This window comes from Coffea eugenioides, chromosome 6 (genome assembly GCF_003713205.1).
Source record: "Coffea eugenioides isolate CCC68of chromosome 6, Ceug_1.0, whole genome shotgun sequence".
Lineage (NCBI taxonomy): Eukaryota > Viridiplantae > Streptophyta > Magnoliopsida > Gentianales > Rubiaceae > Coffea > Coffea eugenioides.
This window is the reverse complement of record NC_040040.1, coordinates 8716768-8740327: the sequence shown is the minus strand read 5'-3', so window position 1 is coordinate 8740327 and position 23560 is coordinate 8716768. Positions and strand designations below refer to the sequence as shown.

The window sequence follows — 23560 nt, the reverse complement described above, 5'->3', positions numbered from 1 at the left end:
TTGTGGCCATGGTCGTTGATTTCGATCCTAAAAGTCAAAATTTTCGTTATCTTTCGCTTTACAATAATTTCTTTAGAATGGGTAAATCTTAATTATTATAAACTAATATAAAATAATATATGATGATGTATGCGATGTACTGTGTGTGAGATAAAAAAATAATTGATTAGATAAAACAGTGTGTTAAAACATATGTTTGTGATGATTCAAGCAAATAAATTTTTGATAAATAATTCTAATCCAGACACATCTGCACTCCAAATCATGGTGATATTGTCAAGATACTTCTACGTATTAACCCACTTATTTGTCGTCGTCGTCACTCAGATGGATAACATGTCAGGAAACAAAAGTTGAAATTTGTCCTTTTTCTACACATTCCAAATTTCATTAATTGGGAATCAACTAATGAAACAATGCTGCGAGCACTTTTCTCTTCTATATGCTTCAAAAAGGAAAAATCTTCTTCTTTTTTTTGTTGTTTTAACTTTCTTTTCTTTTGTTTCTAATTAACATTACATGGAGTCATGTGCATACAACTAATATGTGGGGTCATTTTGAGATCATAATCTACTAATTAAGTCATGCTAAAGGGCAAATCATTTCATTAGGAGTAGGTGAACTTAGACTATACACGGTCCATCCACATGTTTCAAAATCCAAATAACGACTCTAATAAAGACTTTTTCATTACAGTACTAGGAGCATAATTTACAAGAAGAATTTGTCTGTTCTTTTCTTCTCTATTTTTTTCTTGCAATGCGTGTGTGAGAGTTTTCTTGTACAAAAATTCCAAATTGGGTTTTGGCATGACTTCAAGCTCATCCTTTTCAAGTCTCATTAGAGAATCGGTGTCCAATAAATTGGAGGAAAATTGGCCCACTCCCCTATTCGTTACTCTCAGTTTTGCTTATATAGAATTAGAATTATTTGCTGCCGCGCCTCAGTTTACCTACCGAGAGCTTTAGAAAAAGCCCAACAAGCTCTCCTGTTTGTTTGTTAGAGCATGATTAATTTTCATCCCATTGGCTTAAAGGCGCTGAAATTCTTGCAAAATAATGGGAACAAAGGAGAGGCTTAGATTAGGTGGTAAGATAAAAGAATTATAAGTAAGAGGTTTTGAATCCAAAACCTGTCACTTATGCCAAAAAAGGGTGTTTTTTTTTGTTTTTGGGGGGGGGTGGGGGAAGGAGACTCCAGTTTAAATTTTAGAACAAGAAAATAGGACTTTGTTCTATTCTAAAGTCGTGTCTACAGGAGGAGAAATGATTAAGCAGCATGTATTGGCGTTGGATTAACATAACAACTACTTCTCACTAGTCGTAGCATTTCCTTATATATATATTTTTCTTTTCATCAGAAAATAACTAGCTAAGATTCCAATTACGGTTATTGATCGACGACTCTTCTGCGACTTTGCTGCTAAGCACATTCGAAAAAAGAGAATGAACCACCGTGCCAAGAATGCTCCAATTGTTGAGACAATATTGGGTATTTACCCAATAGCTCCGTTGTTACTTGTGAGTTGCTATAAAATTAAGTGATTTTCTTTGCACAAGTGTCCCCAGCTTCCGAAAATGCTTAATTATGGTAAGCTTCTCTTAATTAGTTTAGCATGTGTTGATGGTCAAGAACTCCTCACTTGGCCAACTCAATATATGTAGTATTATTTTCTTACTTCCGATGAATTATCCAATTGTTTCTGTATTTTAACAACCTGACAGTTTTCTATGGATGGAAGTTTTAAATGACCGCGACTTCAAGTTCCCAACCACATGAACATTACCATGCTTGTTCTAACCCTCACAATTAAAAGTACGTAGCTCACTCCATTTTTTTTTCCTCTCCTCGTCGGAGTCATGGCGACCGTTGATCAATACATTAACAGAACATAGTGTATATAGCATAGCATTTGATATCCTTCAAAAATTTGCTTTGTGTATTTGATTGTTCATTTGGATGGATAATTGCATGATTAAGATAAGCTGGAAACACTTTTTCGCTACTGTTTTGGTGCTTATAGTCAATATATTTTTGACTAAAAGCCTGGTGGTCCCAATTCCTAAAAAAATTACATCTCTCATGCCGCGCTGGTGCTTCTTTACTGGTAGTGGTAGGTACGTACTATTTATAATAATTATTATTAAAAAAAAAAAAAAAGAGAGCAAAGGGAAGCTACAAGCCAAAAGGCAATGCGTGATTATTCAGCCATGTCTCCTGCAAAGTCCTATCGATCCTTTTTCCTAGATCTTACGCGATCTTATCTTCCCAAGATTTTTAAACACGCCTCAAGTGATGGTGGAAAACTTTGTCCACAATCTGTTCAAAAACGAAAATGGGAATCAGACCAATAAAGACATCATCTCAAGTCTGTAATCATTTTACTTTACCGCAGATTTTCCCTTTTTTTTTTTCTTTTTTTAAAAAAAATTTGTGGTTGTGGTTGTGGTTGTAGTAATATCACCATTCTGGTACCTGGTGTATCATGCGCTGTACCTTAGGACAAAATTACATATTGGGGTCTGCTGATAGCTTTGCTTGCGACTAAGGTATTATGGTTGCTACTTTGAAATCCTCCGCCAGAATTATAGCTTGAATTAAAGTGTGTTTTTTTAACTTGTCAAATGATCTTGATTACTCGTTACAATTTTGTACTATTAGGGTCTAGAGTAATCCTACTACAATGGTGAGTTAAGGGATCTACCATATGTTTTATTGGTTCGAGAAAGAATAAATAGGAACTGAAAATCGAATTAGAAGTTTCATGATTGTCAAAGAAAAATGTCTAGTAAGTTGACATAAACCACTGGAGGGCTGGTTCAAACTAAATGTAGATGGAGCTGCGAGTGAGAATTTGAGAGTAGTTGGATATGGAGGGTTAATCAAAGATATAGGCTGATGGCAAGGGTACGATTAGAGTCTAGAATAGTCCTACTACAGTTCTGAGTCGAGCGATCTACTGTATCTTTTATTGGTGCGAGAGAGAATGAAAAGAAATTGAAAATCGAATTAGAAGTTTCATGGTTGTCACAAACTTCACCATTGGCTAATCAAAGACACATTTTTTTCCCTCATTGGTCAGAGAGAGAGAAGAATTTGAGAATTGAACTAGAAACTTTACCATCATCTAGCTAATGCAGAACTAGTCTTGAAAAAAAATATAGCTTTGTTATTTTCACAGTTTAAACTTCATATACACTTTCTTCCGTACACCTACAAAAATCGGGCTGCCAACCGTAAATGTGTCATGGTCCAATCCAAGCTGATGCAATGATAATGGAGCCCCTCTATGACCATTTAGTTCTTTGAGGTTATCCAGTTAGCCATGGTTTCCAGAGACAAGGAGAAATACTACTCAGTTACGAAAGGCCCTTGGGGCTTTACTAATTAAAGCCCTTGTTTTCGTCATCAAGTCTTACACTCCCTACCCAGGCTACTCGAATTGAATCCGCACTTGGGCCCAAGCCCGCACATCCAAAATCCACAAAAGTCAAAAAAAAAAAATGAAGGGCAGATAGGTAAATGTACACCAAATTGTCACCCATCACAATTCACGAGGTGGGTGGGGCAGCAAAATTGAGTACAGGTCGAGTTCGAGGAGTCCAGGCAATTTTCTTATAAACCAAAAAATAAAAAAAAGGATAGTCATGCGAAGTCTGCTGCTAAACGCTTCTCAGCTGCTGAAGCTAAACCGATCCTCCTCAATTTTCCCATCCCCCACACTCTTCACCTGTCGCGGCTCCCACTCCCCCGGAAATTGTACTGCCAATACTAATATTAGTCTCTGCAATTTAATTTTCTGTACAACTTCCTCCAATCGAACGACCCCGTTTCGCACATTTTCAGTCATGGCTTCCGGCAGCGACGAGTTTGTTAAAGGCACTATCCATCCAAACGGCGTCGCCGTCATCACTCTCGATCGTTCTAAAGCCCTCAACGCCATGAACCTAGGTCATTTCTCTACTTGAAAGCTGCTGCTACTATTAACTAGTACTACTGCTACTTTGAGTGTATATTTATTAGCAGTATTCTTTTCCCTTTTTTCCTGTTCTGTGCAGATAATCTAAACAACAAAAATTGAGTCATTTATGATGTTTTGAGATTGAATGAATGATGTAAATGATGCAGATATGGATATCAAGTATAAAAGCTATTTGGATGAATGGGAAGACGACCCAAAGGTTAAATGTGTATTGGTGGAGAGCAGCTCTCCTCGTGCTTTTTCAGCAGGTAATAATCCAATCAATCGAACTATAAATCTGTATCCACACCTTAGCAGTTTCATGGCAATTACTTTGTTTATTTACATGACTTTAAGAATGAGAGCTGTGAATGGAACCTCGATATATTTTGCACTCTCACTCAACTTTATGTATAAATTTTTATGTATTGGCTCGTATTCTGTTTTATTCTTTGGGGTGCCGTGTGAGATTTGGACGGTAACTACTCGTTGCCAATGCAGGAATGGATATTAAAGGGGTTGTTGCAGAAATCCGAAAGGACAAAACCACACCTCTTGTGCAAAAGGTTTTCCTTACTAAGAAATTATGAAATTTGGGCTTCCTGTTTCATGTGTTTTTCTGTGTGCTTCCAACTGGTTAGATCAGCATTAGAGAGATTTACCACTTTTGATGCTCATTGTTCTTTGCGTCTTTCACGGCCATATGGTTTATAGTATTGCTCTTTCGGAAGCAATTCAGTTGCAATATCTCTTAGTGAATCATTTTACCTGCAGGTGGTGATGTCAAGCAGATTTCAACCAAAAACCAACTGTCAGATATGATTGAGGTTTTGTAGTGTCCTCCAACCATATACAAGCCTATTCAGCTCAACATTTGCTTAGTCAAATTAAGTTGTCATTTTATTTGCTATGTGGAAATATTCCACAAAAAAATAGATCAAAGGTCATAGGCGTGGAGATATAGTAAGAGGAATCTTTTAAAAAAAATAAATAAATAAATTGCAGTCTAAGTTGTAGTCATAAATCATCAACATTTTTCTGAAACTTATCATACACATTGATGACAAAGGTTTAGGCTCAAGTATTTCAAATCGTTTGTCTATTTTGCATCAAGAATATCAATTTAATAAAATTCATAAATACCTCTCTGTCTGGTGATATACACCTGATGCTCTATGAATCATGGCTTTTAAGTGAAGGAAACTAACGTGCCTATGTTTACATATGGTTGTTAGAAATTGTTTCTCTTAATTGCCTATGTTTGCATCAAGAATATCAATTTAGTAAAATTCATAAATACCTCTCTGTCTGGTGATATACACCTGATGCTCTATGAATCATGGCTTTTAAGTGAAGGAAACTAAAGTGCCTATGTTTACATATGGTTGTTCGAAATTGTTTCTTATAATTGCCTGGTTATTCATAAACTTATAGTCGCTATTCTGCTGGACCCCTCAACAGGTATTCACTGCTGAATATTCTCTAATTTGCAAAATCTTTGCCTACAAAAAGCCTTACATGTGCTTCATGGATGGGATAACAATGGGGTTTGGCATAGGCCTATCTGGTCATGGTCGATATAGGCTCATCACTGAGGTTTGTCTTCCCTTTGGTAGAGAGTTTCGTTTTACAAGTTAGTTTTGGTGCTACTGTGATATTTACATTCTGTTCCAATTATTGTTGCAGAGGACTGTTCTTTCTATGCCAGAAAATGGAATTGGGTTGTTTCCAGATGTTGGCTTTTCTTACATAGCTGCACAAAGTCCTGGAGAAGGAGCTGTTGGTATGACTTACTACTATTTTTGAAACTTGTTTTTGTTCCTATGCTTTTGATCTGTGAGTGACTTAAGACACATTGGAGAAGAAAGAAGATGGTTAGTGCAAAGAGCATGCTTTTCAAATTCTCTCCCAGCTTTTTTACTTAAACAGGGCTTACAACCTGTCTTTTGCATACAATATAATTTATTTTTGAAGCCCAGCTGAATCCCTCTTTAGAGTCTTTGCCATGGTTGACTAATAAAATTTGGAAATACATGCAGTTAAATAGCTGATACATTGCAGCTTTTTTTTATGATTCTCCTGTTTAAGATATTTATAATGAAGCGAAGTTTATACCCATGCTACACAAGAATATGGTTATTCATCAGCTTTATCTTTCAGAGCACTGCTGCATGTATCGATTTCAAAATATTAATATCATATCCTGCTCTTTTCATTTGAATAAATTTGTTGCAGGTGCTTATCTTGGGCTGACAGGGAGTAGGATATCAACTCCTGCTGATGCCCTTTATGTGGGCCTTGGGACCCACTATGTGCACTCTGGAAAGTTGGGTTCCCTGAGCGAGGCTTTATTGGAAACCTCCTTGTATGTATCAGCAGCACTTTGTTCTTTTGTGTTCAAAACTTATTCTTTTCTTCTATGATTTGTGTTCATTTCATTGTGTGTGGATGAACTAGATGCGTGGTCCAATTGTTCATTCAGAGGTCTTTATTCTGTAATTGCTGTGGGCAAGTAGGTTCAAGTAACTAATGTTTCATGAGGCAGTTAGAACCAGTGTCCAAATCTTTCTCTTTTTCATTGTATGTGCATGTTAAATTTCTTTATATCAGTCTCCAAGAAGTGGACACATACGGATTTATTCACTTCTTGGAATGACATATTATGCTGTAATATTTTAGGGTATGAGTGCTTACAAATAGATTGCTCTGAGCTCCATTTATTGAACCTGAAAGTTTTTGGTTTGATACAGCTCTGAGGATCCACATGAAGATATCAGAGTATTATTGGCAAAATACAGCAGCAATCCTGAATCAGAACCCCATCTAAAGTTGCTTTTACCACGAATAATATCAACTTTCAGTGGTAGCAATTCTGTTCAGGAGATTATGGGAGAGCTGGAGAAGCATCAAGAGAGTGCTGATACTTTAGGTAAAGATATACATGATACAGATTGTTTACTCAAGAATGTGAAATATGAATCAATTATAATTGAAATTTTTGCTGACTTTGAGGTTCACTTATCAGAAAGATTAAAAAAATATGTTCACCAAATTGTGCAATAGTTAACTCTTTTTTTTTTTTTTTTTTTTTTTAATCCTTGGTTCTCATCTTGTATTTCGTTGCCAGTGGCTGAATGGGCCAAGGATGCTCTGCAAGGACTCAGGAAGGGTGCCCCCTTTTCTCTTTGTCTAACGAAGAAATATTTCTCTAGAGTTGCAACTGCTCGTCAAAAGAATGAGAATGATTTATCCACGGTATGATTTGTGTTTGTCTTATGCTTTTTTTTCTACTTGCCTCAATCTTTTGTCTCTTCGGGAGATTATTTTGTTGTTCTCAGTTATCTCTATTGACATCTCGTGAATTTGATCCTATTTTTTCTTTTTTCTAGCTGCCCAGTGTAATGAAAACCGAGTATAGGATTGCTGTAAGGTCCTCTCTTCGAAATGATTTTGCTGAAGGTGTTCGTGCAGTCTTAGTGGATAAGGATCAGGTTTGCCCCTCGGAACTCAAGCACTTCTCTTGGTAAATAGGTGTTATAACATGGAATTAACTTAATAAAGGTTGTAGTTTGTAACTCAACAAAGGCATGGTCCCAAATACAGTAATTTGGACTTTGGAGTGGGGTTTTTTTTTTTTTTTTGGGGGGGGGAGGGGGGAGGAGGGTTTGTAGATATAGTTTATTCTCTATGAGTGCTGGTAAAGTGTCAAGCAGATGTATCTTGCATATTCTTATCAAAATTATTATTCTACATGTTTCACTGATTGAATTGCTGGGGAAGAATTGTTGAACAATTCATGGTCTGCTTGTATCCTAATTGATTTCTGGACATTATGCTTTTCCTGGTCCCAGCATAAATTTAGTGCATGATGCTTTTTTTTGATTGCTAGACTATTTCTGAATTCTGCACTTGTTTTCTTGCTACAAGTTGCTTAATTTCTGGATGAACAAACAAAAAGAAATCTATGTTGTTTGCACGTAAATCTTTATGATGATCACATAGGTGTCGACACTTTGGAGTGACTAATTTTTATTGTGTGGATCGAATGCTATTGCTTGCTTATTTACCCATGTTCTTCTTTGGCAGAATCCGAGGTGGAATCCTTCAAGTTTGCAGGAAGTCAACACTACCGAGGTGGAAGCGCTTTTTGAACCCCTAAGCCAGGAGATTGGAGAGTTGAGCGTCTGAGATGTCACTAGAATTTATAGAGAACAAAAATTGCACTAGTTGATATCTTCCATGTGATTTATCATAATCCGTGACTCTACCAGTGAGCAGAACGGAAAATATGCGCGTCTTTTCATGGTTGGTTTAATGACATGAAATCTATTAGTATCTTCATTCCGATGCTTTCTGTTATCACCAGGATTATTAGTACGCATCATGGTGTAATAACAAGATTCCTTAATTTCCAAAGTTCCAAACTAGGAAGATAGGGGGCACGATGGTTTTCAAATTCCTCGTGTTTACTTGACTATCCGACACCATTTTTGTTGCAGAATATGCAATACTTTCTGATATTTTCATTTGCAGAGAGAGGCTAAGGATAGAGGTCCTTTGGCACTACGTGCAAATTTTTGACTGCGCTTGCCAAATTGCTGGTGTTTCACGCTGATGCTTAGATAGTGATTACTGATAACAACATCCTCATCTCTTGTTTCATTTCGGTTAGGTCACAAGAAATTTCTAAGAAAGAGCCTGGTAAGAATAGGCACCTCCTTGCAACGCTTGGTCGCTCTATCCTGACTTGCCACCGAATGTGGGAAAATTGAATGAACAAGTCCTGAAGAAAAAACCCAAAAATAACAATTCATTGCATTCAAGAGCAGTCCCCACTTCTCAAACTCTGCAGTAGCTTCAAATATCCAATATTTTCTGGTGTAATGTACCTGCAAGATATTTAGATAAGAAGTTTTAAAATGACATGAACAAGATCCCAGCACATCAGAAAAGCAATCAGGTTCAGTTGCTTTGATTTCAATTCCTGGTGCCCTGTGCTTTGAGATGGTTAATTTGCCAGAGTCCAGTTACCAGTTAAAATGAACTATAACCTCGAGATTTAACAGAATCAAGTTATCATTCACTTTGAGGAAGAGAAATGCTAACTGCTTTGAGGAAGAGAAATGCCAACTGATAGAATGTCTGAAGTAAGGTGCATCTTGCTAGTTTATAACACATCTTCATGTTTATTTATTTTGCTCCTTTACTCACTACAGCTGTTGGGCAGCGGGAGAAATGGCAGCAGTTTAAACACAGGCTACCTTATTTAGCATTGGAAGCTTTCTGCTGTTAAAGGATGCAAAAATCCTATGCGCCAATTGATGGCACGCAAGGGAGTTCCTGGTGAGAATAGGCACCTCATTTTTTATTATTTTGCATCGTTAAACAGAGCTCCATTTGCAGCACAACTTTCAAGAGCTTTTAAGTGGCATTCAACTTAAAACTTCTACCCTAATATGGCATGAAACTGCAGAACATACAGCTAAATACTACTTATGTAAACCGCCCTCCCCCGCCCCCCCCCAACCCACCAAAAAAAAATGCAACTTATAGAAAATATGGATTTTCATACCCATGTCGGAAAAGGAAATCAATGATGACCAGGTTGCAATTCGCTTTGTAGAACTCTGTGCTTCTAATGATGTTAGCAACATGTGTTACTGGAACCAACTTGAAGCTTTCCACCTCTCCATCTGTTTCATTATAAATAATTTACAGCCATGCAAATTATGTAATAATAATTATATGTTGGTTAATTAAAGTTGAGGTATTTGAGCACGCTACCCTCATTCCTGGGAATAAAACCTTCTGGAAGCTTTAAATCATAACAAAACATAACATCTCTCTTGAATCTATGTCCGTCAATGTCCATATAGGATATAGCTCCCACTGGGACAGCTCTGCATTAGAACAAACACCTTCCAGTAATGAACTAATCTATTAAGTTTATTGTACATCATCTTTTATTGTTTTTTTTGGGGAGAGGGGGGGGAGGGGGAGGGAATAGGGCACATTATCTAGAACCCTAATCATGCCAACATGACATAAAAGTGAGAGAAAAAAATTACAGAAACACAAGAAAAAAAAAGAAAAGAAAAGAAACCTAGAGATAGGACATACATGATGCCTGGCGAAAACAAGTTTTTTGTTATTTAAGGTTCACTTCAAGTGTATGGAAAATTTTTGCTATATAAGTTTCACTTCAAGCATATGGTTGTCCTCATAGTTGGATAGTCTAGCCTAGTTCAACAGAAAGTCAAAAACTTACCTGCCGGAAATAGAACTTGGTATGCCTGCTTCCTCTTCACATTCCTTCACAAGGTTCTTTTCACAGGAAATACCATGTGGCTGTAATTAGAATGGTGTACGGTTAAATCATATTGGACTAAAACTTTTCCAGCTTATTCTGGGAGCTGAAAAAGCAACAACAAACGCACTAACAGCATTCTTAATCTTTTCAAGTTTTATTATTCTGGTTAAACAAATACACAGGGATATCTTTTAAGGTATGGTAATTCTGGTTAGTCAAACAGGTAGGCAAATTCATCAAATACAAAGTGCACAAACTGATTTGGAGGCCCAGTGAATGAAAGTACCTAGCATGTATCTGCCATGTCAAATATCACATTAGTACAGTGGACAGAAGAATATTCTCTAGGCTCGTCTGTATACTTTTCTACTTACAATGCAGAAACTGTTATCTAGAGGTATACAGCCCCTGTAGGCAGAGAAACTTTGAGTGTGGGACAAGAGTTACTAAAATACAATGGGAAGTTCGGCATAAAGATGCCCCCAGCAGACAAAATACTTTCCATGTTCAGGTTCATATGTAATGCATGAGTGGTAACTACCTAGCACAAAATAAAAGTCAGTATTTACCAGTCCACCGGCCACTAGATGATCAAGCATCCCTGGATAGGTGGGTTTCACTTCACTTCTCTTCCCTACCCAAAGATACTTCTGCCCATCCTTTTCAACATAGCCATTCATGTGTACCCCATAAGCCTGCTTTAACATAACATGACACAAGACAGAGGGAGGAGGAGGAGGAGGAGGATCAATAAGTTTTATAGGCAAAAATTGCAGCCATGAATCCTAATCCAATCCTCCTTTTCATCTTAAAATGCCACAATTCTCACAAGGTTTATTTTCAAACTTAGCTACCAATTAAGTAATTATTGGAAGGTATCCAAAAATTATAGAAACAACTAGTAGTAACCAAAAGAGTAGCACCCAATATATGTTCAAGCTAGCCATCCTGCACAAATGGTAGTAGGATACTAGAAACAACCTTATTACTGAAACTGTTCTTGGGTGCTTGGCAATGGCAATGGTCAGTATAAAATTAGGAGGCCAAGATGTAATAAGAACAAGCATTTATCACTAACCATTACGTAAGCTGCACCCATAACTACATTGGCAATATATCTTTATTTCAGAATAAAAATTTGAACTGTATGGCATCAAAATGTTCAGAAGCCATAGAATTATGAGGGAACAGACTCTTTTATACCTTTGTCCCAAAGTATGGTGCTGCTGCTCGTTCAACCGAAAAAAATATAGGCGAACCAAAAGAAGATACGACAGGGAATAGCTGCACAAATCAAAAGAATTAAGAGTTAACCCAAGAAGAAGTGCCTATGGAATGGTGATTAAACTCAAAAAATCAGAATCATAGAAGCAAAACAGCCACTATAACCACATTAAGGAAATTAGATGAAAAGGCAGCATCCAGTGATTTAAGTACCTCATTTCGTATACCTGGAATCAGTTCCTCCCCCAAACACTTGACAACATCTCCAACAGCTCTTGTCCGATCCTCAGCAGTCGTCAGAGATGAATGCAGAGTGACATGGCACCCGAAATTGCTGCTGAAAGCCTTGGTATCTTTTTGGAAGACAAACACATCCCTGAACTTCCTCAGATGATCTGCAAACCTACATTACATGGAAAACACCGTGTTGGAAAAATAACAAGAAGAAGGAATAAAGAAGGAAAGAACCCTATGAAATTCAAACGAGCTGAAGCGATAACATCTGTAGAAGCATTCTCATTTGTAACTAGATTCATGAATCAGGTCAGTGGAACAAGTACATTCACTGGTAAGGGGGTAAGGTTTAATTGATCTGCTGATTAATATCAATTTGATTAATTTCACTTTCTCTACACATAAAGTTCCACTTCCTCGTGCTAATTTTTCCAATTACATAACGTTACAGAAATAACAACACAGTTGGGACATCCTTGAAAGCTGCCACTTTTTTGTTCAATTCTACAACCTCCAAAATAATATTAAGCATTCATTAAAAAAATCATAATCAATATAAAAGACAATAATACTGATATACAATAAATGATTAACTTTAGAGAATTATAAGATGTACTACAATGGGCTTACCCAAAATGTACATAGCCAACTATTTGATTTGCAATGACGAATGGCATAAACTCATTTAGCTTCTCCTGCAAAATTGGTTTCCAATTAAATCAGAAAAATAAATACTATAAAAGTACAGATATGTGAAAGGGTATCTTATAGCTTAGCATATTGTTCAATTGGTGGGGGTGTTGGGGGGGGGGGGGTGTTGAGGTGCTAGTTTTTAGCAGTATTACCAAATTGCGGTTGCAGAGTATGACTCTGTCAAAGAAGCCTCCGAGGTCAGACGCAGAGTCAGTTTCATTTGATTCACCGGCTCGAAATACATCATCCCATGTGAAGCAGCTGCTGCCAACAGATGACGCGGTGGCGGAACCCAAACGATGTCGTGCTGCTGCAACAGACCGCGAAGAAAATGATGAAAATTTGATCCTACCCTGGAGAGCTGGAGATGGAGACGGAGAAATGGAGGGAATAGATGCGCGAGGAAGATGGTGGTGGAAGTGGAGCTTGCTTATACTAGTGCCGCTGCAGCAGCAGATGGTCGTGATACCACTACTGATTCCCATTTTCCAGTTCGTTGAACAGCATTGACGAGAGAGAGAGAGAGAGAGCTATACAGTATACATACAAGCGAGGAAATTCAACGACATAAAAATAGCACGCGCGTGTCAAGTGCGCATAATCTTTTCCAACTGCCACGAGTGCCTTGTGGTTTGTACGAGCAATTCCCATCCAAGTTTGTTATGGATTTCAAAATCATTGGGGCGTTTAGACTAGAAGTTTTGGCATTCAGAAAGATACCAACCAATTGGCCATAACCTTCATTTTCAGTTAAATGAAAATGTTTGAATCATTGTGAGTCATTTTAGGTTGTGCGTTTGATAAAATTCAGGTATAAAAATGTTTGAATCACTTTAATTATTAAACTATTAAATACTAAATTTGATATATTCTAGAATTCATCACTTATATTTTAGATTTAATTTTATTTAAAAAATTTAATATCATCTAAATAATTAATTAATTTAAATATTTTATTTTTAATTATTAGACGCGTTACACGTCAAGATATAAATTCATTAAATTTGAAATTTACGCCCTCCCCGCAGAATGATTTTGAAATCCATAAGAAACGTGGGAATTGCTCTTTGAAGGTCCGTGCAACATTAGAACAACTCGACCAATGATGACCAGTGGATACTGGGTTCAAAACGGACATGGCCCAGGTCACGTCAGGACAAGATGGGGAAGTCGAAGTTGAGAATCAGACGCCACTCTCGCCGTGGTGCATACGCAACAGAGGAGGTCTGTATTCCATATTTTAAACTTATTCCGGCTCGGATTCCTCCCGACTCCGTCCCTTGCTTAAAACCCACAATTTCAGCTTACTTATACTGCTATGCCTCTCTAATTCTCCAGAATTCCCCCTACGTATGCAGCCGGCTCCACCTTTAAATCTTCAAAGCACCACCACCACCATTACTCTCTGAAGTCTCTCTCTCAATCGCTCTTTCAATACGGTCCCCTGCGATTGCCTTCACCTCCGCAGCCTTCCGCCGCCAGTCGTCTTACTCATCCATTTCCAATAATGTCGTCCTGCTCTTCTCAACCTCAGACTCACGTTGTTCAAACAGTTTCTATTTCATACACGCAACTCAAGGTATCCATGTTTCCTTCGCCAATCGCCACTAACTTCTCCATATATAGTTATATAGTTAGGTATATCCACGTCTTACTTGTCCCTGTTGGAAACTCATGGGCTAATTTACAAACTCTGGCATTAGAGTTGCCATTGGAATTTTCTCGTCTGTGTATGCATGCATGTTGTTTGACATGTGCTTAGGTGTTAGCATAGGTGCGAGAATATGTATACAAAGTTTCTCTGTAATATGATTGCAAATCTGGGAAATGCATTAGCAGATCAAGTAGCTAATAACTACTACTAGTTTTCATTCGTTGTCAGTAGTTCATGATCAGAGAGCTAATTGCCATATTCTGTTTTTAGGAGTCAATAGAATGGAATTTACTTGAGGTTCGCAGTGTTCATTTACAGTGAACGTCGCGTTAATTTTGAAGTATGATGGAAACTCTAAAAACTGGTCTCTAAATTTACGCGTCCAAGTACTTAAAAGAAAGAAAGAAAAAAAAAAAAAGAGACTTTGCTCACATGCATGAATTTTTATACATTTAGACATGTGCATGTCTGCGTACTGAAATTTGTTTTCTGGTGTATTTATGAACTAGGATAAAGGTGCTGATTTGTCCGCAAAGATTGAGGAAGGCTTTGGGCCAAATGGTTTGGGAATTCTTTCTATAGCAGATGTACATAATATACTTTGTTGCAAACCACCTCTTTTTTACTTATTGGATATAGATTGTGCTTCTTATGGTTTTTATGCATGAAAGTTCTTGCATTTGTTTGCTGAATTGTGTAGTTATTGCGTCTTGCTTTTTTTTTTGTATCAATTTAAGTCTAGTAGTTGTTCTTGCCTATTTTTCAGTCTAACTGATTTTGTTATAGGTTCCTGGGTATTCATCATTGCGTCAAAGCCTTCTCCATCTTTCACCTCGGTATGAGATGCTGCATGAAATGTTTACACGTTAGTTGAACGCGCAAAGATTACTTACACAAAGGAGATGTTCAGGATTTCTAAGTTTGTTTCTTTGTATCAGATTAGCAGGCCTTTCAGATGATCAGAAGAGGGACCTCGAAGACCCTGATAGTAGGTAATATAAGCACACTGTCAATAATTCTGAAATAACCTTTTTTCAACTATTGGATAGTGGAATTAAAATAGGTTGCTTCCATGTACTTCATTGGTGTTAGTATAAACTTGGTCACCATCATCTCTTGCAATTTGGTTCATTAGCTTATTAAGCTTGAAAATTTTGTAAACATAATTTTTGTCCCACCTGCTGTATACAGACTCAAATGTGTCAAAAATTTTGTTGAAATTATGCAGATACAACTTCGGATGGAGTCATGGAAAAGAGAAGCTTGAATCCGGAAAGCCAGGTAAAGCTTGTGCAATTGGTACATTGACTCAACTGGTATCTTTTGATTTGGTCATTTGAACCATATTAATGCGTGTGGGTGGACAATGTGAAGTTCAAAGCTTCTATGGCAGTGAGATTTGTAATTGGTCTGTTTAGGTTTGATCTTTTCATCTTTAACACCACAATGTCATGGATTTACATTCATCTTAACCATCAGGGTATTCCTCTTGTAAAAAGCTGCAACTTTCGTGACCAATACTGTGTTTGAGTTGCATATTTTTTTCAGTCTACAATCACCTTGATAACATCTTCTCTTCTGTTGTGGTTGTCTTTGAATGCAGATACACTGAAAGGGTCATTTTATGCAAATCCAGTACTAGATAAACCTACCAGTGATCCAGCCCTTATTCAACGGTACATGTGGCTAGTGTTATCCTTCATTTAGAAATATTATGACTGGCTACTTTCATGTGCAAATATATCAGACTCATTCGATATCTCTTGTGATTTCTGTCAAATGAGTTACAGGAAATATTTTGCTAGAAAGTTCATCAGAATTTTCTTGTACAAATTTCAATTTTGTGAAGAGTACCCATGCTTGTAGGTCTTGCTAAACTTCTGCTGTGCCATTTCTAATAGGTACCCTTCATACTGTGGAGCAAATATTTGGCCTCGTAGTGCTCTCCCAGAACTCGAACCAGGTATGTAATGTATTTCTGAAATAGTTTTTCTTCTTGCTCTTTGGAAGTTACAGATAGATACACTGGCTTTTCAGCTTGAATTGTCAATCAGGTTGTTCTTGACATTTGGTCCTGACACTTAGTATATGCTCATCTAGATGCTCAGCCTATCTAATCTAACACTTATTACTTTCTTATGGACGTCAAACTTGTCTTACAAGTTTCAAAAATCTGGAGCGGCATGAACTACAGTTAATATGGGTAAAAGTTTAGGTGTGGGGAATCAACTGCCTTTGATAATTAGTATGTATCCAGATCATTGATTGAAACTTGTAAGATTAAGAAGAACTATCAATTCAAATGTGCGAGCTGGATTTTATAATGCCTACTGCATAATTTTTTAAACTAAGTCGTGGCGGCTTAATTGTCAAATTCAATCCTTGAAATATCACTCTTACAATGTGTTTCTCATTTCTGATTTCATCATGATGTCTAGATTTATTGTATCCAACTCATTAATGTACTTCTCAGTGTTTGCATTATTTTATGTTAGTTTATCTACATCATTGGAGCTAAATTAGTCTTCATGGAATGAGCGATTCAACACCTTAGGGATGGAATAGCTGTAAAATTCATCTGGAATTTCATTTACGTTTACTGCCTTTACCTGCACCTTTTTTTTTGTGGGGGGGGGGGGGGTTGGTTCTCTCCTTCTTCATTTGATATGTGATGGAATAGGCATAAATTATATATTGATTCATTTTGGTGCAAAATGATATTCATGAATATACAACTTAATTGCATCTTTATGTTCTTTGAAGGTTAGTTCATCTTGTTATAGCTACTTAGCATCTATCCTCAATGTGTAGCTTTTAAAGCTCTCGGGAAGCTGATTCTGGAAGTTGGGATGTTGTTGGCATATCACTGTGACCTCTATGGTAAGTTGATCTTAAATGCTTTCTTTTCTTTTCACTTATCTACTTGCCTCCTGGTTTTTTTTTTTTTGGTTTCCTAATTCCAGACCTCTTTTCTAACATGTATGAGGACCTTTCTGCTTGTACTTGTTGTAGTTTTACTTGAGAATTATTGGTATTGTGTATTTAGTGAATTCCATATGGATATCTGCAGCATTTCAAGGGATGAAAATGCTTGAGGATGATGGCCTTGAACAGATACTTCGTCGCTCAAGATGTCATAAAGGTCGTCTGTTGTACTATTTTCCTGCGAAACACAGGTTAGTTTCCTCATTACTTGTCTATTATTACCCTGTGAAGTTTAGTCCATGTTATATGTATTACCAATATATAAGTTCTATCTCTCATAAGGTTATATTGCACATTGAATTTTGTTAATGCAGAAAAAAGGGAAAAGATAATTCTGTTTTGTTTGAATCAGTTGAATAAATAATTGCGTAAGTAGAATGAGACATAGGTTACTTGTAAGCGACTTAAATGTTTAAACTGCTTATTAATTGATTATGAGATGATGACTGCAAAAATATTGAAATTTTTGGCACTTAAGCTATCTTTTTTATTGAAAATATGGATGCTTAGTCAATGAAGCACAGGCCTAACAATGTTCATAAATGATAAATATACCAGAACAATAATGATGAAAATATCAATGGAATACAAGTTCTACTCTGAACAGAGTCTTCTGTCTCTCACCCTTCTCTGTTCAATATATTTGGACAGTACTAGTGCTTAGTCTTTGTAATAAATTCTTTTCCATTTGTTGCGAAAAGTTAAAAGAAAATTTGATGTTCTGTAATCATCTGATGGCCATCTTTGCGATACTGGCATACTGCTTCATTCTTCCTACCAGTGATTTTCTTCTTCAAGGACTTTCCTACTAGTTAGACTGACCGTTTGATAGTGAATGTGCTTCTCATTCTCCAATTTCTAATAGATAAATATTCTTAATTATAACCGTGTCCATAGCTGATGGTGGGACTGGTCATTTTATGCTTTGATTTTCTTTCGCTTGGGATCTTTGTTTTCCTTTTCTTCTTTTCCCTTTTGGGTTGGGGGTGGATTTTTTTTTTGTTGTTGGGGGGGAGGGTGGGTAAGGGGGTGGTTCAATATCTCCATCAGCTTATGGATGCATCACTAAGATTATTGTTTCTTGTATTTGCATGAGATTATTTTCTTTTTGGCCAGTTACTTTTTGCATCTTTTACTAAATCTACTTGAGGTTCTTTTCTTAGTTTAAACATCTATACAATCCTTACTGAAGAAAAATGTTGATCTTCATTATCCTGTATCTCAAGATGGAAAATTCTTGGTTAAGATCTCAATGAATATCTTTTACCAGAATTATATGACTTGTGCTGCAGTAGTTGCAGTCAGGATGGTGAGTCGATGTCATCTTGGTGTGGATGGCACACTGATCATGGTTCTCTCACGGGTAAGTCATGTCTGAAAACTGGTACCTGGGTCAAATAACTATAAGGGGCTAAGTACTGGAACAGTCATAAAATGAAATTAGGCCCTACCCTAGGGATGATTATAAAATTGTGGTCACTTGGACCACAAGCACATAAATGTGCTGGGACATTTCCTGAATATGCCAAATGTTAGTCTATTCTCCTAGCAAAAGAGCTGTTAATTAGAGACATCTCTTGTGTGGTGTCTTAGTGAATTGCAATCTTCTGTTCTATAAGTTCCACCTCTTTTACCATCAACAGTTTCTTATTCAATGCATCCATGGTGCCTAAAACATATAGATTACCATTGTCAAATGAAATGAAAAAGTGGAAAAATTATCATCCTTGCTTAATTCAAGGAACAGGAAGGCAGAACTCATGCTATTGATATGCATCTGTTTAATTACTTTCCAACCTACACTAGGACTTTTAAAGTATCCATTCACAGACGAGTAAAATAAAGTTTAGTTACAGTTCAACTTATATGTGCTTTGTATGCAAACTCTGAAACATAAAGTCAAGTCAAACCATGTAGCCCAAATCCCTTCTTTTAAACCTTGCAAAAATTTAAATTGCCTTTTCCCTCCTTGGATGTTAGATACCTGGTCGACTTTTCCTGAAAGAAGTACAACATTCCTTTCATCCATCCGACTACTCAAGTTTTGAGTATTTGACTTATATTTTTGAAGTTTAAGTCTGCACCTTCATGCTTTCTTGTTTCTGTCTAATTGTTGCTTGAATTGAACATGTAGGTCTCACGCGTGCCATGTTTAAGAAGGATGCTGTAGAAATATCTTGCCCTGATAATGCTGCTGGGCTTTATGTAAAATCACGTAGTGGCGAATTAGTCAAAGTATATTTCTTTATGCTTCAAAATCAAAAGAAAATTGTGTTTGGAAAATCACATTATACCTGCATGCATGCATAGATATATCTATATGTGCTTATCTGTGTTATGTATATGTTTCACAATTGCTGATTTTAGGTTTCTTTCTCAAGATACCAACTTATTTCAGACATATTTATGATTGTACTGGAGATATGATATGATATAATTTAGTTACAATGGGGGCCAATCCTAAAACAGAATCCTTGTACCATTGCAAGTTAAGCTCATGTTTGAATATTTTCCATCAGCAATCCTTTCCTCATTTCAAAGAAGAGAAGAGAGTTTCTTCCCTACTCTTTTTCTCTCAGTTTTCTGATATCAACAAGGTTAATGAAGATGCATTTGAAATAACTCCTTAAGATGGTTTTCCAAAATGCAGAAAGTTGGGTAGTTGTAGTGGGAAATGTTGATATGCCATGTCTGTGCGTGCTTTGAAATAGTGTGTTTACTATAAAATTGGTCTTTAGAATTTCCATCTTAGATACTCATATATTGTTTCCCCGCAAAATGGGTAGTAATTTCTAATCCAGGCAAATGATGATTATTGAGTTAGGTGGTGTATGGTGAAGATGAAATTGCATATCAAATAGGTGAGACAACTGAGATATTGTCCAGAGGTCGGCTCTGTGCAACACCACATTGTGTTCGGGTATCTCCTTCTCTCTTTATGCGCTTTCAAGATTCTTGGAGAGATGGCATGGGCATCTCTCTCTCTCTCTCTCTCTCTCTCTAAGTTTTAGGGAGCGAGAGTGGCTTTAACATTTTGCAATTCATAAAATCGAGTCTGAAATTTGTTGTGTCTGCTGTCCTATTATATTGATATCTGCTTGTAATATTTTAACATTTCAATTCTTTTTACTCCTCCAGAGTTTGATTTTAATTCGATATAGCTCTCATTCTCCAAGTATCTAGTGGCACTCCTCGAGATAATTTGTTCTCTATATTTGTTTCATGTGAAGTATACCAAAAGTTTACTCCTTAATGAAGAGCATATTTGTTAATAAGCTTGAATTAACAACTTTTAAGATTCATACTGCAAGAGTTTTAATATCCATCCACTAAAGAGGTTTGACTGCCCTATACTTGGAAGGTGCTGAAGATTTGGAGACTTTCCATATAAAGAAACTATCCACTAGCATGTATATGAGAAATCTCCAAAGTTCTTGTCGTAGTGAATCACTTAACATGAGTAATTACTGTAAAAAAATGACAATGGTTGTGTTACGTTCTTTTATTATACATTTTTTAAAAAATGATGATAGATAAAAGACAGATTCTTGTAATCAGAGATGTCCACTTTGTCTTGAAAGACCTAGGACATGTTACTTGTTTGTTTCTCAACCTGTAACATCCTTTAATTTCTCTGTTCCTTCACTTCCTAAACCTATAATGCATTGAAATTAGGCACCCTTGGGGGAAGCAGCATTTGGCGTTGATCGTTCGACATTTGCATTATTCATGCAGCCTGACTGGTATGTGTGTGTTACTGTCCTGTTTGCTTTTGTTTAAGTGTCGTAGATTACTAGTCTATGTAGGCTGATTGTGCTCATACTGAGTTTGTTTTTTCTCATAAAACTTGCTTTACATTAAGAATCTTGGCTGTTGAAGCTGGGTTGTCAGTGAGTGACAGACACATGTCATCAGGTGACTGTAGGGTTGACTTGGGTGGTTGGCTTGCACACTAAGTTGTTGCTTTGTTAACCAGCCATAGAATCTCTAATTGATTGTGCTCTCACCTTCAGATAATTATTAGTAAGCAAGTTATGTATCACTTTCATTCCCCACACAGTAAGCACCTTGTTGGATTAATTTGTTTTCAGAATTACTTGCAAAATATGAGTAACTACTCTTATTTCTTTTCTTTTTTTTTATTTTTATTTTTGTTGGAGCATAACATGGTTGCATAAGAGTAATTACTCTTATTTCATAAAGGGGAATTATCAGACGTTGGTTGAGTAAACTTACACTAGTAGAACTTCAGTTCTTTTAGCCGTTACAGTTTGAGGGGTTCAATTGTCTTGTTAGCCTATAGATTACAGGAACAGCGCTTGTTCTTCACGTGAAAACATAGTTGGGAATTTTTTTGGCCTTTGATAGGTTTAATTAGTTATTCATAAGATCAAGTGGCTGCAGGAAAGTGAGAGAACGTAGAACGGTAATGTGGAATCTAGCGGTGCATCTTTTTAGGTGATTGTCCAAGAAAAGTCCTCAGAAAATAATTTGTACATTATAGGTTTCTTAGCTTCAACAGTCTAGAGGTATAAACTGCTAAACTGTAGATGATTTATGAAGTGACACAACAAAGCGGGAATACGTTAAGTCACCATGTAGGACTGCCTTCTGCGGGAACTTAAGGCGGTTGCGTATTAACAGTCAATTTCGCCCCTGCACCTACCTATTCCTTTTGTTGGCGGGATTTGGTAATGTGCTGAATGTTCTGAGTAATTTGTTTCGCCACTTTTACGTCTCCTTTTCTGTGTTCAATCTGTTTACAGCTTTTTCTAATGCTTCTACTGTACCGGTCATTATTGTTAGGGACGAAAAGCTCAAGTTTCCGGAGGTGGTGCATATTCATCAAGAGGTACCTTTTTGAATCCCAATCATTTGAAAGAGTATGACATGTGAATTGCGATCCGTTTAAAGCGTCCATATTTAGCCATCTTCTGGTGCATTGGTATCTGGATGTCGGTACGTTAAATTTATTCAGTTTTTCTGTGTGCCTAATACGTAATATCCAGTTAATTCCATCTCGTGGATCTCTTACTTTTGGCGAGTATACGGAGAAGCTGCTCGACAAGTATTACCACCTGAAGATGTAGATACGATATTTTACTTTTTATGGTGTGTATGATCCCTATAAAGTTCGAGTCTTGTAAAACTTTTGTCTTTCGCATGAACTGTCCCAAACTGTGTGTAAATTAATCTGTGCATTGTATAAATGGTTCCCTAATCTGTTATTCGTATACCTCCACCGAAAAGTCAACAGGCGTGCCAAGCTTGTTGAAGCTCGCAAAGCAAAAAGATATCTTGAACGGGTAAAAAGATAGATCCTAATCAAAAGAGATATCTTGGTAATCATAGGGATTTGATTTTGGAATGATTGTTTCGATTTTGTAAAACTGAAAAAGCTACGAGATTAATAGTAATTCTTTCAGTAGGGTTTAGCTCCTAGTGATATTGCTGACGTTGCTTATGTTGACTCGAAAGTTTTGTCATAGTAGTATTCCCTCATCTAGATTTGACAAAAGAGTACAAGTGATTTGATTCAATAAAGTTATTTCGATGGCTTAGCGATCAATTCATCTACACTATATATAAAGGGGAGAAAATTTTTTGTTTAAATAAAATTCTTATTATCTTATGTTATACTTAAATTGTTCTTGATAATTACTTATTACGACACGATCAATATCTCTTTCTTACCAAATAACATGTATTTCATATTATTCTATTTTTCAACTTATTTAGTACGTCCTAATTTTTGTTAACAACTACTATCAATTATGGCTACTGATTAGCATCAAATGACTATCTATCTATTTATACAATTTTTTTTGGCGAATTTTCTGCCATCTATATTGTCAAAAACATAAAACCAATTCTCCCAAAAATTATTTCAACAAAATATTGCAAAAATTTTAATAATATTTTTTCTATTAGTTGTACAAAAAATGATTTGTGCCTTGAGCACCAATATAAATATTTCATCCTAAAATGCCAACGGGATTGTTGAATTTAATCAATGAGGTAAAACGGGATCATACTTGCACGCTGCCCCTTCACTTCTTTTGATCGTTTTGAACAACCACTCCCGCACCAATAGCTCGCATGTCTCTAAATTTTAGTAATAGGAATAGTTTGATTTTCCCTTAGTATAGGACCATATGCTAGTTTAGTTTAGGAGTACTATTAGATGAGTAGTATTAGATGTCTATGATTGACAAAAAAAAATTGATAGTGATGTGCCGGACGAGGTTGTTGGATGCAAGCAATATTCGGTTGCAGCCAATGAGATAAAACAAAATCGCACGTTTGAATTGTCCCTCCTCCTGACTCGGGATCATGTTGCATGACACCATACCGGTTCTTTTTTTTCTTTTTTTTTTTGGGGGTGCTGAAACTCGCGTGCATTAAGCTCAAATACTGGAAAAATGCTTGGTCGTAAAATGTACATTCAATTTTCTTTAATTATTAAGGATCAAAGGATATGACCATCATGAGAGATTAA

The 23560-nt window shown here is 36.6% G+C and overlaps 3 protein-coding genes across 8 annotated transcripts; 2 read left to right on the top strand and 1 right to left on the bottom strand.

Annotated features, from left to right (window-relative positions):
• The first annotated feature begins 3630 nt into the window (after positions 1 to 3630).
• LOC113774522 (3-hydroxyisobutyryl-CoA hydrolase-like protein 3, mitochondrial) lies at positions 3631 to 8377 on the top strand. Of its 4 annotated transcripts, XM_027319055.1 has the most exons (11): positions 3631 to 3951; positions 4129 to 4230; positions 4463 to 4507; positions 4736 to 4788; positions 5423 to 5557; positions 5648 to 5744; positions 6197 to 6326; positions 6712 to 6890; positions 7089 to 7216; positions 7351 to 7452; positions 8048 to 8377. In XM_027319055.1, the coding sequence occupies exons 1-11, from the start codon at positions 3648 to 3650 to the stop codon at positions 8147 to 8149; spliced, it is 1377 nt and encodes a 458-aa protein (XP_027174856.1). In that variant the 5' UTR covers positions 3631 to 3647; the 3' UTR covers positions 8150 to 8377. The 4 variants fall into 4 exon arrangements, with proteins under 4 accessions (XP_027174856.1, XP_027174854.1, XP_027174853.1 ...); XM_027319053.1 differs by lacking the exon at positions 4463 to 4507; XM_027319052.1 differs by lacking the exon at positions 4736 to 4788 and having other exon boundaries at positions 4463 to 4527.
• Positions 8378 to 8560: 183 nt separating this feature from the next.
• LOC113774524 (nudix hydrolase 20, chloroplastic-like) lies at positions 8561 to 12957 on the bottom strand. 2 transcript variants are annotated; one of them, XM_027319056.1, is made up of 9 exons: positions 12575 to 12957; positions 12360 to 12424; positions 11709 to 11898; positions 11475 to 11555; positions 10841 to 10969; positions 10230 to 10309; positions 9746 to 9861; positions 9534 to 9654; positions 8561 to 8850 (listed from the first exon to the last, which is right to left on the bottom strand). In XM_027319056.1, exons 1-9 carry the CDS (start codon positions 12905 to 12907, stop codon positions 8781 to 8783), a joined length of 1185 nt encoding a protein of 394 aa, XP_027174857.1. In that variant the 5' UTR covers positions 12908 to 12957; the 3' UTR covers positions 8561 to 8780. The 2 variants fall into 2 exon arrangements, with proteins under 2 accessions (XP_027174857.1, XP_027174858.1); XM_027319057.1 differs by having other exon boundaries at positions 10841 to 10966; positions 12575 to 12956.
• A 586-nt stretch (positions 12958 to 13543) lies between these two features.
• On the top strand, positions 13544 to 22478 carry LOC113775613. Of its 2 annotated transcripts, XM_027320565.1 has the most exons (16): positions 13544 to 13646; positions 13761 to 14001; positions 14586 to 14663; positions 14863 to 14912; positions 15015 to 15068; positions 15305 to 15357; positions 15680 to 15752; positions 15978 to 16039; positions 16888 to 16956; positions 17147 to 17252; positions 18354 to 18424; positions 19196 to 19296; positions 19886 to 19981; positions 20737 to 20804; positions 21868 to 21913; positions 22071 to 22478. In XM_027320565.1, exons 2-16 carry the CDS (start codon positions 13930 to 13932, stop codon positions 22149 to 22151), a joined length of 1080 nt encoding a protein of 359 aa, XP_027176366.1. In that variant the 5' UTR covers positions 13544 to 13646; positions 13761 to 13929; the 3' UTR covers positions 22152 to 22478. The 2 variants fall into 2 exon arrangements, with proteins under 2 accessions (XP_027176366.1, XP_027176367.1); XM_027320566.1 differs by lacking the exons at positions 13544 to 13646; positions 14586 to 14663 and having other exon boundaries at positions 13693 to 14001.
• Positions 22479 to 23560: the final 1082 nt, after the last annotated feature.